Source organism: Cnephaeus nilssonii (assembly GCF_951640355.1).
Source record: "Cnephaeus nilssonii genome assembly, chromosome: 6".
Taxonomy (NCBI): Eukaryota; Metazoa; Chordata; class Mammalia; order Chiroptera; family Vespertilionidae; genus Cnephaeus; species Cnephaeus nilssonii.
In genome coordinates this window covers 3,814,064-3,831,726 of record NC_137077.1, presented here as the reverse complement: position 1 = coordinate 3,831,726, position 17,663 = coordinate 3,814,064, and the positions used below count along the sequence as shown (strand labels likewise).

The 17,663-nt window shown below is 47.2% G+C and overlaps 1 protein-coding gene across 2 annotated transcripts in view; it reads left to right on the top strand.

The window, feature by feature from the left end:
- The window catches only part of SREBF2 (sterol regulatory element binding transcription factor 2), a 51,017-nt gene that overhangs the window by 7,041 nt on the left and 26,313 nt on the right, over nt 1–17,663 (top strand). The window contains exons 2-4 of one of the 2 annotated variants that reach the window (XM_079774262.1): nt 15,580–15,705; nt 15,796–16,017; nt 17,049–17,230. In XM_079774262.1, the coding sequence (XP_079630388.1) occupies nt 15,580–15,705; nt 15,796–16,017; nt 17,049–17,230 (530 nt within the window). Of the gene's footprint in view, nt 1–15,579; nt 16,018–17,048; nt 17,231–17,663 lie in introns of both variants that reach the window. The other variant, XM_079774263.1, reaches the window with a different exon arrangement.

Below are 17,663 nucleotides of genomic sequence, written 5' to 3'. Positions count from 1 at the left end.
ATGTTGGATTGGCCAACCCAGTGAGCCAGGGGTGAGAGTTGGGAGGGTGTGGCTGGCGTACCCCTGGGAGGCGGAGGTGAGAAGGGTTAGAAACTGACTTCCCCTTTTTCCAGTGAGTCATCGTTTGGAAAAACTCAGTGAGGTGAAGCACAGATCTGCTTTTTAGCCTTTTTCAAGACATCAGCTTTGTTTTGACACTTGAATATATCTCACTGTTGCTAATGTTTGTTTGGGTTGGGGTTGAAAGAGCTGCTGTTTCAGCTTATTTATTTTCCACCCATTTTTAGCTCCTGATCTCATCCAGGTCCCTTTTCTGGGATGGCTCAGACCACCGAACCAGTTTCTTCTCCTTCCTGGGTCAGCCTGGCCTCGCCCTTGACAAACATTCTTCACATTCACGCCCAGGCCTTTGGCCTAATGTTCTTCAGTGCTGCCTGCCTCTCAGTGAAAAGGCTTTTGTTGTTCTCATACTCAGTTCAAGTCTCCATGTTTAAAAAATACGTACTTTTTTGGGGGGGTTAATCCTCATCGAGGATATTTTTCCATTGATCTTTTAGAGAGAGTGGAGGAGAGAGGGAAAGTCAGAGAGAAACATCGATGTGAGAAACACACCAATAGGTTGCCTCCTGCACAAGCCCTGACCAGGGCCTGGGCCAGGGAGGAGTCTGCAACCAAGGTATGTGCCCCTGACCAGAATCAACCGAGAACCCTTCGGTCCACAGGCCAACGCTCTATCCACTGAGCCAAACAGTCTAGGGCTAAAAAATATGTACATTTTTACTTCTCATTCAACTAGATCTTGTCTCTCCTCAATTTTGTAATTAAATATAAAGAGGTTCTTAAGCAACTTGATTCAAATAGCACTGAATATCAAATTGTATCCTTCTGGATTCTGTCTGACCTTTGTGAATACGCACACAAATTGTTACAGCTTCACTTACAGGTTGCTGTATGTTGAAACAGTTGAGGTGTGATAGCCATATAATCTAACATGATCCATGTGAAAGGCAAACGCTTGCATATCCATGGGACACTTGTATCATTTGTGTGGGACACTTGTATCATTTGGAGTTTTTCATCAGCATAAGGACTGTTGCTCTGAACACGGATGAGCAAGTCACCTTGGAGTTGGTTCATCGGTGTGTGTTTCCCAAAGAGGACTCTTCAAGCCAAGAGCTGGGTTACAGCTCTTTCACACTGCAGCTGTTCTCTTTCATTTTTAATGCCCTTCCAATGCTATAAATTACTGTGTTGGGTGGGACTTATGACTTGGAAAGTATTTAAATTTTTTTGAAAAGGTAATACATTCATGTAGCAAAATAAAAAAACATTAGAGGTACTGGGGAAAGTCTTGCTACCAGCCCTGTCCACCATCGGTTTAGGGCCCACAGCCCCCACCTTCCCACAAGGAATTAACTTATTATTTTACCTCCTTCCAAACTTAATGCAAATACAAGCAAATAATGAGTATGGATTTTCATGTTTTGCTCCTGCCCTTTCTTTTACACAAATAGGTAGCGTTCTCTAAGCTTTGTTCTCCTGTACCTTGCCCCCTTTTTCATGTAAAATTATATCTTAGAGATCTTTCCAGTTCTTTTCACTGCTGCATGGTTTTCCATCAGTCCCTTTATGGTGGACATTTGAGGGTGTTTCCAGACTGACTGCTAAAAACAATGCAGTGGCTAATAGCTTTGTACACTGAGTGGCCAGATTATTATGACCACCCCATCAGTACTTCGTTGGGCCACCTTTTGTTGCCTTCAATACTGCGGCGATTCTTCTTGGCATTGACTCCACGAGATGTTGAAAGGTGATGGGAGGAATCTGACACCATGCCTGATGGATAGCACTGTCCAGTTCTGTGAGATTTGATGGTTGTGGAACCAGCTGCCCGATGGCTCTTTTAACTTCGTCCCACAAATGCTCGATTGGATTGAGATCTGGTGATCATGTGGCCACCTAAGCAAGGTAAAGTCTCCCTCATGTTCTTGAAACCACTCCTGCACAATACGAGCACCGTGGCATGGCGCATTGTCTTGTTGGAAGAAGCCATCTCCACTGGGATACGCCATCAATATGATAGGATAAACTTAATCAGCAACGATACTTATTAATCAGCAACGATACTTAGGTATGTTGTGCTATTCAGACATTGTTCCACACGAATTAAAGAGCCCAAATCATGCCAGGAAAACATGCCCCAAACCATATCACTGCCCCCACCAGCTTGAAGGGTTGTACTCATGCATGTAGGGTGCATGCTTTCATGCTGTTTCCGCGAAATTCTCTCTCTGCCATCTGCATGATGCAACTGGAAACGTGATTCATCGGACCACATGACTTTTTTCCAATGCTCGACTGTCCAATCCTTGTGTTCCTGTGCGAATTGGAGATGTTTTATCTTGGTAACTGCAGACAGCAAAGGTGTTCGAACAGGCCTTTGGCTTCCATATCCCATACGATGCAGTGTACGGCTAATGTGCCTACAAACGTCAGGTGGTCATAATAATCTGGCCACTCAGTGTAAAGTCATCATTTGACGCGTGCAGGTGTAAGTGCAGGATAAGTGGCTGGCAGTGGGATTGCTTCATGCGTGTATTTGATATGAATGTGGGACCACTTCATCTGGATCCTGTGCAGACATACCGACCTTTATCCTGAGGTGCATCGGTGTCCTCTAGGTGAATGAGACATCTTTCCTTAGTTACTGACTGACCTGTCTCTGCAGTCACCTCTTCTTTTCCATCCTTCATCAGGTTTTGAAATCACAGTGTAGGCAGCACCCGCCATGTGCCCAGCACCATGTCTGGTCAATCCCACAGTTCAGACCCCTCCCCCCCCAGGCCTGTTTTGTGCTGGCCCTTCACCTACATGGTCTCCTACGTTTTGCTTTTAATCCTTTCTCCAATTGAACGGTACGCTACGGATGAAGAATCCGAGGCCCAGGTCACACAACTACCTGCCCAACTCCAAAACACATACTTTCCCTCAACCCCATGCCACAGCCCTGTCTGGTATAAGCGGCTTCTAAATGGTAAACACAAGGTGGTGTGGTGGGGTGAGGGACCTGGAAGGGTCTGCTCCGCGTGGTCACTTCCCCTGCGTCCCGTAGCACTTCTCAGCCTCAGTTTCCCCCGTAAGGAAGGTGGGGCTGGGGATGTCCACATCCAGGTGCTGCAAGACTCCAGTGAGGGGAGGAGGGCAGGAACTCACCTCTTGGACTCTGTCTGAGCAGGAATGAGGAACAGTTTGCAGGCTGACTCTTTAGGACCCAGGGCCTTTTTTTAGAATACAGTTTTGGGATGTTTCTTTTTTCCTTTGAAAGGGCTTTGGTAGGCGTGGGTGAGATGCAAAGGAGCAGTCCCAACGTGCAGGGTACATGTGCTCCGTTTCTGGACCACAAGATTCCAGGGTTAGACTTTGTTGGCACGATGGGATTGTTTAAAGAGTAGCAAGGCCCCAGAGACTGGGACTCAAGGTCAGGCCCCCTGGGGAACCTCTGTTTAGAAACGAATCTTCAACCATTGAAGGGCTGGGAAACTGGGAAACAGCTCTTTCTGCACCTCTTAGGCCTTTGGGATCGCTAATGAATATGTGTCTAGATGCCTCTAATAGTCTAGCTCCGCGGCTGGCCCTGTGGAACTGGTCTGTTGGGTTTAGGGTCTGGTGGGGAACAGTGATGAAATTCTGGCTGCAGGACCAGATGTGGAACTGCCTCGTTAAAGTGGTGTCTGCTCAGCTCAGGTGCTCACCACCCCACAGCAACCGGGAAGTCCTGCTTCTTCCTAAGTGTGCACAGTCAGTGAGGCCGCGAGTCCTGACACGTGTCTTCCTCACAGTGCTGTGAGGCACATGCTCGGTTTTATCCCCGTTTTGCAGATGAGGCACTGAGACAGATAAAATGATTTGCCTGAGGTTTCCTATGCTAACGAAGTGGTGTCAGGAGTTGAACTTGGCATCCTAACATGGGATCCCCTACTCATTCCTGCCCCTCTAGGAGCCCCTGGTCTGGTCAGAAGTTGTTTTTAAATTTTTAAATTTAATTTAAAAAGTTAACTCAACCTAGTTCAGCTTGAATGCATATCTACTGTATTCCCAGCACAGCGCTAGACTCTTTGGGGTATAGAGATGAATGAAACAGTTCTGCCTTTCATGATACAAAGCAAAGTACAACAGAGGCCATAACAGAGGTACAGGCTCCAAGGTTTTGGAGCACAAGGAAGGGAATTAGAAAAATCTTCACAGGGACTTTGGCATTGAGCTGAGTTGTGATGGTGAACAGAATTTTCTAAATGAGAAGGGGGTAAGATATTCATTTTGACAGGATTGGACCAAAATTTGGAATAATTTGGCATGTTCTGGGATATGTGATTCAGCGTGGCCAGAATATAGTATAGGGCAGAAGTTTTCAAACTTTTAAGTGCCTAAGAACCCATCAGGGTACACCCCAAAGCTCTGAATCTGGAAGGTCTGGGACAGTGTCTGGAGAGGCTCCTAGCTAGTGCGAGGCAGGATCAGAGAAGGCCTTTGTGGAGGAGGGGCCTCGTAAGCTGAGGTCTGAAGGGTAAAGCGGGGGGGGGGGGGGGGGGGGGGCGCGCGGTAGGAGAGAGGAGCGAACAGCCCTTTCCAAAGGACTGGCCCCTGGGCTGTGGGGGTGATCTGCAGTCTGCACCCTCGATCACTGCTCTTCTCAGACAGTTTGGGTCAGGCCCCTCTTCCGCTTCAGTGTGTTGTGTGTCGGGAGTCTAGGTGATCAAAACAGCAGAAACTGCTGGGGCTGCCCGAACAGAAAAGGAGTTTACCGCAGCGATTTTCAGCGCTGTGCGCAAGAATGTTTAAAACATGCAGTACCTGTCAGTGTAGTCAGCGGCACTGACCTCTTTTCCCTTAGATTGTCAAATTAAAAAATGGCAACAGCCAACACAACAATAACCATCCAGTGTGGATTAATCAAAATTTTACCCTTTTTTTGTCAGATTGGCAAAAAAATAAAAGATATATATGTATATATTTGGTGTGCCACAGAATTTTAGTAATCAGTTCACGTGTGCCATGACATGAAAAAGGTTGGAAATCGCTGGTTTATGGGAAGGATGGTGCAGGGACTGAACAAAAATGCAGGAGAGCTGAACTTGGAAAATAGGGGGAACCAAGGGAGGCTCTGCAGCTGAGGGTAGCCCCAGGGCAACTGGGTTAGGACCCCGCCACCAGAGTGATTTCTGCCACACCCCTGCTTTCCTGGGTCACTCCCGAAAGAGGGGTGCTCCTGGTGGGAGCATGTGTCAATCACTTGCTGGCAGGAAGCCTTTCCTCCCACCAAGACCACCAGTGGGGTTTCCCCAAAAGGAAGCTCAGGGTGCTGATGGGAGGGGACAAAATAAAAGTGGCCGATGTCCACTCCATCTGATGCCTCTCCTTGCCTCTGAAATAAAGTCAGATGCCATATGGTACCACTGAGGCCGTTCACGGCTTCACTGTAAGCAGCTGCATCTCGCCCCTCTGTTCTACACTCTCTCCCCTCAGCACCTTGCAGGACATTTCCCGGGGCTGTGGGTTTGCTCAGACTTGCCTTTGCCTGCCATACCCCTCTCTCTCTGCTCCCAAGACTCTTCATCCTTCTCTGCTCAGCTTCCCCTGCCGGCAGGACGGACGAGTCCTTTCTCTGTGCTCTGCAGCCCTTTTGGGGGAGGCACTGGTCGGTGCCGTCCTTTTCACAACTCCACCCAGTTGGTTGGGTTTGTCTGTGTTTTCTGAAATTGGGAGGTGGGAAGGAACCTAACACTTTGGAGCCCTTGCTCTGTGCTGGGTCCCACGCCTTGTACTTAGAATCCTCCAGCTCCCAGCCATAGTACCCAGGGCTGGGTGGATGTTTGCAGCATGACTTAATAACCTGCATTGCAAGTATTATTTCTGTCCTTGGTCCTAGGGAGGTTTGGGGTGTGGTAATGAATGGAAGGACGGGGTGGTGAGCTGCTGAGAGACTGTCCCCAGGAATTCAGTTCCAGGCTTATGCCTGACTGCTGACTTGATTACCTGGTTACGCGGGCATTGTGAAATGTGAGGTCTTAAGGAACAGGGTTGTGCAGGATGGGTTCCTTGAAGTTTTACTTGCCACTCTTGCTCAACTTTCAGCCTCTTGTTCTGGGAGATTAGAGAAAGAACAGTACGGTGAGGGGGGGAGCAGGTAAAGAGCCAGGAAATACTGGAAGGAAGAGCTGGGATGACGTTCCTTCTGTGGATGAAAGGGGCCACATGCTGACCTGACAGCTCAGGGAGGCCTGCATGGCGGTCTTGCAAACTGAGACACCTAAAGTCACCACAAAGGATGGTCTGAAATGAAACTTTAACTAAAAGCAGTGATGCAGGGCAGTTACGTCCTAGGCCGGTATCTTCACTGACAAGTCAACCTTTACTTTAGCTGAGCCTATCTGTCTTTTTGCATCTATGATAACATATCCTTGAAATGTCTGGGTAACTTGTAACTTCCCTTTTTCCAGGCCCCTTGGGTTCCTTCATTGTTACTGTTATCATGTTAATTGTTGACTGTTGACTGTCCTGCACCCACCTAAGTATGTGTCTATCATTTTACTTTTTATCCAATCCCAAGGGTTCCCCCCCAACCCCCCCTCCCCGCTTTGCTTTCTCCAGCCTCTGTAATCTATCACCAATAGATTTCATGTAACCCACCTACATCCCCTCCTTTGATTGCAGTGTATACAAATAGATGAAAACCAGCCATTCTCTGGAGCACTATCCTGGCAATTGTTGACAGTTTGGCTCAAATAAACTCACAAAAATTCTTTACAGGTTTCAGTGTTTTCACGTTAACATTTCTCTTCCTGAGCTTGGGGTGTTCGTGTTCATTTGTGAACAAGGCCCTTAACTGAGCACCTGCCCCATGCCAGGCTCCATTTAATAATATCCGTGCAATAGTAGAACCAAAGCCTTGTCCAGTGTGGTGGCTAAGAGTGTGACTTTAAATCAGAGTGCCACCCCTGCTGCCTGGATGACGCTGGACACGTTACATTTTCTTTTCTGTGACGTGGAAGTGATAATAGCACCCATCTCAGTGGTGTGAGGGTTAAATGAGGAAGTCTATGCAAAGCGCCGAACTTAAGGCCGGCCTTCAGTGATGCTCACTCATCACTGATGTTTCTCTCTCTCCATCCCTCTTCCTTCTTCTCTCTGAAATAAACAAACAAAAAATCATTAGCCCTAGCCGGTTTGGCTCAGTGGATAGAGCCTGGGCCTAGGACTGAAGGGTCCCAGGTTCGATTCTGGTCAAGGGCACATGCCTCAGTTGCAGGCTCGATCCCTGGCCCCAGTCAGGGTGCGTGTGGGAGGCAACCAATCTATGTGTCTCTCTCCCATGGATGTTTCCCTCTGTCTCTCCCTCTCCCTTCCACTCTCTATAAATCAATGGAGAAATATTCTTGGGTGAGGATTAAAAAATAAATATATATTTATATAATTGGATGTATGTAATGTAGCAAAATTAAATTTTTGAAATGTTAAAAACATACTCGTACTAATATTTTAAAGATTTATTAACTTTGTAAACAAGAATAACAATCAGGATGATAAAGTTGGATCTAAGGAAAATGCAAAAAACTTTGATTTACATACTAGGAAAAGAATAAGATTCAAATTTAGATGTAAAACTAGTTAATGTCCTACAGGACAATAGAAACAAAGCCTTCAAGGTTATCTTTTTTCTTTTTTTTTTTTTTTTTTTTTTGCCAGTCAGAAGTCATTTGCAGTTTATGAGTTGAAAGGTAAATATCTAACTTTACAGAATGTGGACCTAATCAGTAGTATATGGAAAGTTAAACAAGTTTATGTTTCCATAGAGCATCAGGTGACTTTTTGCTGGACAAGTTAGACGTGCCTATCTCTAGTATGACTTTAAAGAGATTCTCTCTTTCTCTCTCTTGTTTTTTTTTTTTTTTTTTGCTTTATTTTCAAGTTTTAGATAAATTTTAACAAGTCACAATTGGGTTTAAGAGCAGCTGAAAGATAGCTGGCTCTGAAGTGGAAGAGAGTCCTTGGTGAAAGTAATTGTAAGAATCTGTTAAATGGAATTGTGGAATTCAGACAGGAAGACGATGGAAAGGAGCAGAAAGGGGAGGCACGGTGATTTCATTCAGGTGCGGAAAAGGGAGTGGGTGTTTTTCCCGGAGGGATGATGAGATGGCTGAGTGGGAAGTGAAGTCCCTTGGAGTCGGAGGGAGCAATTGGTGGGAAGCTTTGTTTAAGAAATTTGATTTGGTCTGAAAGACTGTTGGACCAGCAGGATATTAAAGATGATTGTCCCTGGGTAGGAGGCTGCGGTTGGGATCAGGCAGAGTCTGGAAGTGGAGCAGAGATAGCTCTGATACCACGGAAGGAGACCTGCCAGAGTTTCAAAGCGAACTTTCTGCGGAGGAAGGAAGGAAGAACAATTGAGGGTGGTTCTGAGATCCCTCTCCTGGTGGAAACTCGGAGCTGGCTCAGGTGTCCTGCTGTGTTGGACCAGAGAAGCCAGGACTGGCCAGCAGGGCTGGAACCCTCTGAGGCTGCCCCTGAGAGAGAGCCAAGCAGAGCAGACTAGAAAACCATTTGAGAGTGACTTTGGCCTCCTTTGTGCTTGCTTTTTCTCTTTTCAAATGTTTTACTTCGTAGTAGTTGATATATGCAAAGGCATATATGACACGTTTGTGTGTATTGTGAAACACAGGTATTTGAGAAACCCCACCTCCCCACCCAATAAATCCCTTTGTGGTTTCTTTGCCAGTAAAAAAGAGTTCACGCATCCAGCCAGTGTGGTTCAGTGGTTGGGCATCAACCCATGAACCAGGAGATCACAGTTCGATTCCCCGTCAGGGCACATGCCCTGGTAGCAGGATCGATCCCCAGTGGGCAACCAATCAGTGATTCTCTCTCATCATTGGTGTTTCTATCCCTCTCTTCCTCTCCTTCCCCTCTCTGAAGTTTATTTTATTTTAAGATCTTTTTTTAACAAATCCATTGTATTTATTTACTTTTCAATAAGTTTAAGTCCTTGAGGGGTACAGCATTACACGGATTCTGTGTCCAGTGGCCTTAGGGGGAAAGTTGCTTCAGAATTTAGCACGAACCGTGCATGCCGCTGTTCCCAAGAGTGCGAGTTACCTTCCCAGGTTACTCTGGTTTTGGTTGGTGTGCCATGCCACCAGGAGTCCCTGCATTGTTCTTTGCTTTGTACACACAAGCACATATTTTGTCTAGATAAAATTCCATTTCATCTGGAGCATAAGCACCTTCAATTTTAAGAAGAGCCACTTATAGCTGGCAAAATGGCCTTGGAGCACAGCCGCCCAGACATTTTTATTGTTATAGAAGTCCTGTTCTCAGCGGCCCCCAAAGTCCAGCAGCAGGAGTTCCACTACTAGTAAGATTTTTTAATTATTAGAAATAAAACCTCCTAGGAGGGGAGATGACATCAGGTTGAAAGCAGGACACTCAGGAAGGACACTCGTTGGGAATTAGGTTTGTGTTGACCTCCCTCTGCCCACGGGCTGTGGTCTGTCTCCTTTCCACTGGCCGACACACATCACACACCATGTTTACTTCTCTGTTCTTACGTTTGTCGGGCTGAGCTAATGTGAAAGGTAAAATGAACAAAACTAAGTCAAGAAAGTTTAGGTGAGTATCCTTATGAACTTAGGGATGAGGGACTTTTAAAATGTAACACAAAACCATGTAATTTTACTACCTAATATTAAAATTTGTATGTGGTCAATTCTGTTATCATGCAACATATGAATTCTTAAAAATCACCATACTATGTAAAATCATGCAGTAAAAACCACAGGGCTTATGTGGGGGTGTCATAATAAACACTAGAGGTGACAAAAAAGGATAAAATAAATAAAAATAGGAACCTAATAAAACTGCAGTTTTGCAGATGCTAAGTGGCTAAGAAGTGTATAAATACCACAATAAAAATAGAACTTTACCTTGGAAAAGAGATAAGGTCTGCTTATGCAAGTAGGCATTGGAAGGTTACAGCTGTGGCTCATTGTGAAGTGATGGGAGAAGGGCTACCTGAAGCCACATGGAAAGTTTTGACCTTTGTGACAGAAAGTAGATGGTTGTGGTTAAGAACACATGCAGTGACCTCCAAGCTGGTGCATGTGTGCATTTTGTGTATTCCCATGTGGCTCATTTCAGCTGGGTACGGTGTTCTGCATTTTCTAGTGTTTCTCTCATGCATAAGTAAACACAAATTCAGGTTATGCTCAAATTACTTCCTTAATATATTCAATGCATTGGGACAAATTTGCATTTTCAAAATAAGAGTCTAAGCAAAACTGACAGTAAAAAAAACACTATGAATAAATTGTACTACCTAATACTAAGTGCTGGGCACCAAGCTGTAGATGCCATGTGAATGCTCTCTCAACAACCCCATGCGTTAGGGATAATTGTTAGCCACATTTTATAGATGAGAAAACTCTGGCTCAGAGAGGAGAAACTTGCCCCAAGTTGCCAGGCTAGGACATGGTAACTCTTAGTGACTATTCTATTGTTTTTCCTGAACAAATTAAAAGTAACAAAGTGTGGCAAATATATAAGAAAGAGCAAATATCCATACTATATGAAAATTTTTTTCAAATCAATAAATAGAGAAAATTAAATTAAAAAATGGACAAAGGTCTGGATCAGGCAATTTACAAAGGAAGACATACAAATGGCCAATGAAATTGGTAGGGGAGACATTCAGCCTTATTGGTGCTCACTCAGACAAATCAAAACAATTAGATGTCCTTTCCCCCACTGTCTGATGGACAGCAGTAGATGTGGGAAATGCTGGCAGGAGCAGGGACTGTTGTAACCTTGCCAAAGCACACATACCTGTCCTTTGATTCAGCCATCTAATGCTAGACATTTGTCCAATAAAATAATCAGATAAGTGGGGAAAGATTTTTGTTCAAAACCCATCCGTCATTACTAAGTGGTTAAATCTAGAGCATCAGTACAATACAAAGCAATGCAATACTTTGGAACTCTTAAAATGGATGACATAACCAATATCCATAATGGTTGACAATGAATATACCCCATGCTTTAGGGTACCAAATGGCATCTTCGGTGTGATCCTGTTTCGCAAAACCATTCACACACATGTTCATGGTGTGTGGGAAAACAAGCCCTGTATAGGAAAAGTCTGACGGACACAGTTTGGAGACAGTGTTGCCCCACTTGGGGCTTCAGACTCGTCATTCCTGACCAGAATTAATCTGACCATATGTCAGGTTACCTCGTTTTCAGGTGGATGCCGCTAGGCTGAGCAGGGCAAAGTGACTTCTGTTACTTCAAGATCACAAGCTCCGTAAAGCGCAACTGAACTTGGGGTCTCTTTGGTTGACTGGTTTCAGTGCACAGGTGACAACTGGAGTCTCTAATTTTGGTTACCAGCTTTTAAGGAGCCCAAAACCCAGGTATAGTTTCTTGGGCCTGGTCCACTTTATTAGCAACTTAACCCTTAGTTTAAGAAGCAGCTAAAGCCCAGCAGGTGTGGCTCAGTGGTTGAGAGTCAACCCATGAACCAGGAGGTCATGGTTTGATTCCTGGTCAGAGCACATGCCTGGGTTGCAGGCTCTATCTCCACTAGGGGGCATGCAGGAGGCAGCCGATCAATGATTCTCTCTCATCATTGATGTTTCTATCCTTCTCTCCCTCTCCCTTCCTCTCTCTGAAATAAAAACCTATAGAAAAAAGAAAAGAGCCCTGGCCAATTTGGCTCAGTGGATAAAGTGTCGGCCTGCAAACTGAAGGGTCCCGGGTTTGATTTCGGTCAAGGCTTGACGGCTCAATCCCCAATAGGGTATGTGCAGGAGGCAGCTGATCAATGATTCTTTCTCATCATTAATGTTTCCATCTCTCTCTCCCTCTCCTTTCCTCTCTGAAGTCAATAAACACACACACACACACACACATATATATATATATTTTTTAATTTTTTTTTTTAAGGAAAAAAAGAAGCGGGTGGAAACAGGAATGTGGCTGGGGGTGGGGGTGGTAGCTGCCAGGGGTGGCCCACCCAGCTTCAAGCCCTGGGGGCCCCAGCTCATCAGGCAGGAACAGGAACTTCATTTTCAAAGCTCCATAAAACCTGAGCCTCCTCCCAGGCCTCCTTTTCTAGGTTTCATGGCTCTCTGTGGAAATGAGAGCCTGTGTCATCAGAGCAGGGAACAGCAAGGAGACACTAGGATGCTCCCACGGGATGGGGGTAGCTCGGAGTTCCACAGCAAAGCTAAGCTTGTTTCTCCTGGCCTCATTCTGTTTGGCGGGACACCCCCCTCCTTCTTTCACTGCAAATCAGATGGGGGTCCCAGGGAGGCCTGCGCACCCTGCAGGAGCAGTGGCTCAAGAGCTTCTTCCTGTTACTTCTTCCTTCAGATGCTGGGTCTTAACGGGCCCTCTGCGCCAGTAAGCCCAGTGCCCATCTGCCTGGCTGGAGAGAACGCCATTGGAGCTTGTCAAGTGTGGGCCGAAAGGATTTATTTTTTTAATTTAAGTATTCCATCTGCCTGCACATTCTCACCCTGCTCTGTGAACTCAGCTGGGGCCTCTGCGAGTTGCTTCATGTCTGCCCACTGCAGGCTTTGGAGAGCACTCGGGATGATGTAAGTGGAGCCAAGTGCCTGTGTAGTGGATGCTCCGGAAGCACCACTAAGAGGGACCTTTGCGAAGGTCTGGCCCTCACCAAGCACTTTGCATAACTTATCTTACTAATCCTCACAACAACAAGCCAAGTGAGGACCCTTATTTTTCCCAGCAAGTATTTATTGAACACCTACTATGTGCTAGATACTATCTTAGGCACTGGGAACACAGAAGTGAACTAAACAGGAAAAAAAACTGCTTCATACACAAGTAAGTTACAAATATGAATTACCAACAGGAAGACATAACACGTGTTCATCAAAACACATGTAATAGTCCTAGACTTCAAATTACCCATGTCACCAGTGGCATGATATATTCACCCAGTGAAATGCTTTACAGCAATGAAAATGAAAAGTCTATAACTACATGTAACAATATGGATGAATCTTACAGATATAATGTTGAGAGCAAGAGGCCATACTGTATGACCCATTTATATAAAGTGCAGAAATAGAGAAAACGAATCTAAGTTGTTATAATAAGTCAGGATAGCATTCTTAAGGTGAGTATTCTTTTTAAAAAATATATATTTATTGATTTCAGAGAGGAAGGGAGAGGGAGAGAGAGAAACATCAAAGATGAGAGAATCATTGACTGGCTGCCTCCTGCATGCCCCCTACTGGGGGTCGAGCCTGCAACCCAGGCATCTGCCCTTGACTGGAATTGAACCCAGGACCTTTCAGTCTCCAGGCCAAGGCTCTGTCCACTGAGCCACACCGGCTAGGGCAAGGTGAGTATTCTTAAGGTGGTCTTTTGTGGTGAGGGAATCAAGAGAAGTGACTTGCCCACGTTCACACAGCAGGTTAGGTGGCGCCTTGAGACCCACCTGGTGCCGGAGCCTGTGCCCATCTGCCAGGCCTCTGGCCCCTTTGCCTTTTGCCCTCCTTAGGGTTCCATGGGTTAAAATAAGATTCCTAGTCCTGGAGGTGGCCTCACCCATCAGCCAGGGAGTGACGTTCTTTTGGCACAAAGCAGGCTTCTGTGTCAGTTCCCCAGACTCAGCGTTTGATGGGGATTCCGGAAAGCTCAACAAATTACTAGGTTTCTCTTAATCATTTTCTTAAAGCTTTTTATGGTCTGTGGTATTGTACTTGGAATGTGTCAGCACCAAATTGCGTTTTGTTTAAACTTTGTGCTGAGTTTGAGGACATCCTAGTTTATCGTGCATCAAGGAAGTGAAATTGGTGGGTACAAGGGACGGTGTGTGTGGCGATCTCCCTCAGGACAGGCCGAGTGGCCACCGAGCAGGGTCGGGGTGTTGGTAAATAACCTCTCTGCAGCCTTTCCTCTTGTTAGATGCTGTTTTGCCAGCAGTTTGAATTAACTAGACACCTAAAGCGCTGAACTGCTAAGTTCCGGTTGTCCGATGTGGAAACCCCCATTAGCATTTTGCTTGCCTAACGTGAGACTTTTCATAGTCCAGGCTCGGCTTCCGCCCGGTGCTGTTCGAGTCCTGGGAGGGACTTGCTGGTGGAGGTGTGGGGAAATAAGGGAAATGGTGTTAGGGGGGTTTTTTTTGTTTCTTATTTTGGTGACCATATCACAGCATCCTGTGGCCTTGAGGGTGTGGAGAAGGGGGTACCACAATTCAGGAACAAGCAGTAACTCTTTGGGAATGTATTGGCGAGGATGGGGGCGGGGAGGGGGCGCAGTATGTGGACGGTAGAGAATTGTAGATCTAAAAAGTACCTGGGACAAAGCTGAGGCTCTGGACTCCTACCAACAGGGACCAGCCCTATGAGGAGGAAGGAAGGGGCCATGAGAGATGAGTCGTGGATTAGGCTGGGTAAACTGGCGGGAGGATGAACCAGGGGAAGAGGCCCTGGACGCAGACTTGCAGCCTTCTGGGCCAGGAATTCAGTGGTCCCAGGGACTTGGAGCATGATCTAGAGCAGTGATGGCAAACCTCTGACACGCGTGTCAGTGCCATTTCTGATGACACGCAGCCGCTGAGGCGGCCGCATGCCGAGGATGAAACATTTATGTTATTTAAACTATTAATATCGGGAAATAATGTTTTTTCCTCAAAGGGACACACTACCCGAGTTATGCTCAGTTTTTTGGCGAAGTTTGAAACACCAAGCTCAAAAGGTGGCCCATCACTGATCTAGAGGGAGCATGGTCTCCAGGTGGACACATCCTGTTGGTCCCACAGACGCCCTGCCCAGCGGGGAGGGGCACAGCCAGACGAGGGCCAGAGTGGGCCCTCGAAAGCATGGCGTCCAAGGCGCAGGTTGCTCTACCCTGAGCCTCTGGCAGTGAACGCACTGGGGGCAGAAACCTGGCTTTGTGATGAGCTTTGTGACCTTGGCCAAGTAATTTCCCTGTTCTGGACTTTATGGATGATTTTTCACCCATTCCACCCCTAAAGATTCATGACATGGGGCCCTTTAACTTCATTGTCCCTGAGGTTCTTGGGGGTACCAGTAGTGCCCAGGGCTATGCCCGTCTTGGAGAGAAAGCCCAGAGCCTGCCTGGGTCTGCAGCCAACTCTCCCTCATGGGAGCAGAGCGAAGTTCTGAGCTCTAAAGCCTTAGGACAGTGACTACCCACTTTCTGCCCCAGTGTCCCCAGCTCTAAAATGGAACCAGCAATACCCTCCAAAAATAACCCTCACCCAGCACAGAGGTGGTTCCTGAGAGGCCTGATGCAGTCAGGAAGGAGGGAAGAAAGGGCCTGGAGGTGGGGTCAGGAGAGAACATCAGACAGACAAAGCTGTCCCTCGGGTGGCTGTTGGCCCAGGTGAGAGAGGTGAGGGTTTCCTGACCCCTTTCTGCTCTGATCTTGGGAATGCCATTGGATTTTCATGCCTGTTTCTTAAGCAAATTTGAAAGTGAATAAATATTTTGGATGTCAGTAAAATGGCTCCTTCTTATTTGTTCACAGAGATGCTGCAGTTTGTCAGCAATCAAGTGGGCGAGTTTTCTGACTTGTTCTCGGAGCAGCTGTGTGGCTCCTTCCCCGGCGGCGGTGGAAGTGGCGGCGGCAGCAGCAGCAGCAGCAGCAGCAGCAGTAATGGCGGGGGCAGCGCTGGCGGAGCCGGGGAGCCCTCGATGCAGCGCTCCTTCAGCCAGGTCCCATTACCTTCCTTCTCTCCCTCAGCCACCTCCCCTCAGGCTGCAGCCCTGCAGGTCAAGGTGTCCCCCGCCTCGGTTCCCAACCCGCCAAGGGCAACTCCCGTTCTCCAGCCCCGCCCCCAGCCCCAGCCTCAACCTCAGCTGCAGCAGCAGACGGTAATGATCACCCCGACATTCAGCACTGCTCCCCAGACGAGGATCATCCAGCAGCCTCTGATTTACCAGAACGCGGCTACCAGCTTCCAAGGTGATTCAGAAGTCGGATGTGGCAGTGACGGTGGTTGAAAAGTTTGTGTGTCAGTTTGCTGATACTTCCGAGGTAGATGGTAATAGATTTGGTCCTGTCTCCGTGAGGTTTTGGGAACTGGCAGTCAGAACTGTGGTCCGGGAACAGTTCATACTCTGCCTCTTCAAACACCGTCATAGCTGTTGTGCCTGCCAGCAAGCAAGTAGACACAGGGCTGTCCTGGTAACTAGAGACGGAGGCTTGAGTAAAATTAGTCTTGAAACTTACAACAGCCAGACCTTGGCACCTGTAGGTCGAGAACTCTTCCTTCCGCAAACGTCTCCTGAGCATCCATTGCCGAGGATAGGACGTCAGCGGAGGTGCTGAGTCTCCGAGGAGCGGGCCCTCAGTGCGCTGAGTGAAGGAGTGGCTTTCCCTATTGTGCTGTGTCCCAGCGCCTTTTCATCAGATGCCCTCTGCCCTGTGGGGAGCCCCGGGGCATTAGTATTGCCCGGACAGTTCTTCAGTGGGCTTCAAGGGTTTAGGGCGGGGTGGGAACATCCGGCCCTGCCGGGGCATTAGGGGTGAGTTAATTCAATGTTTGGCCAAATGTAGCAAGCTAATTTTTAAGTTGATAATTTTGTATGGCCCTCCAATGATGTTATAAATATCCACATGGCCCTTGGCAGAAAAAAGGTTCCCCAGCCCTGGTTTAGGGGATGGGGAGAGGCTGAGATAGTCATCCCAAAGTACACTTTCTGTTCAGTCTGTTAACGCCCTTGCTGGGCACAGTCATTCGCTGATTAGCTTCCCTCGCCTCCACCCCAGCACCCAGAATAATAAAATAATTGGCACTCGTTCCCTCAGAAATTGATGCAGCCCTTCTGGGATGTTCTTGTTATGAGACCAGCTTGTAAATGGCTGTGCAGTCTTCTCAGCAGCAGGTGGGGAGTCGGGATCATTATGAGGCACTCCATCCTCGGTTATTGCTGCAGCTGCAGTGACAGAATGCACTCCTCGTCCATGTGACTTTTTTCTCCTCTTCTCCCAAGTCCTTCAGCCTCAAGTCCAAAGCCTAGTGACATCCTCCCAGGTGCAGCCGGTCACCATCCAGCAGCAGGTGCAGACAGTGCAGGCCCAGCGGGTGCTGACGCAGACGGCCAATGGCACGCTGCAGACCCTCGCCCCCGCCACGGTGCAGACAGTGGCTGCGCCCCAGGTGCAGCAGGTCCCGGTAGGTGGCTGACAAGGATTCAAGGAGGCACTGCTTGGGGCTATTGGCTGGTCTTTGGTTGAAATGTGGTCTACAGACTAAGAAGGACCATTGGAGTGTGAGGAACAGCTCACAGGGTGGGTAGGGAGGCCTGGGCCCTGTAAAGTACCAGTGAGCTTGGGATAGAGACCTGACTGAGGTGGCGTCTGAGGATGTACACTGGCACTCACATAGAGCCAGTAAATGCAGGTGCATTATTTACACAGATAGTGGGCATAAAACTGGGAAGAAAATGTGCTAAAATCTTGTTAAGTCATGTATCATAGTGGCACTGTATTTTCTTACTAGCAAAGTAATTTATCTTTAAAATTTTTTCTTGGTTTATCATTTCTGCTTCTCAGCCAGGTTCCTGGCTTTCCTCGGTATGTCCAAAACCAGACCTCTCCCCGCCACC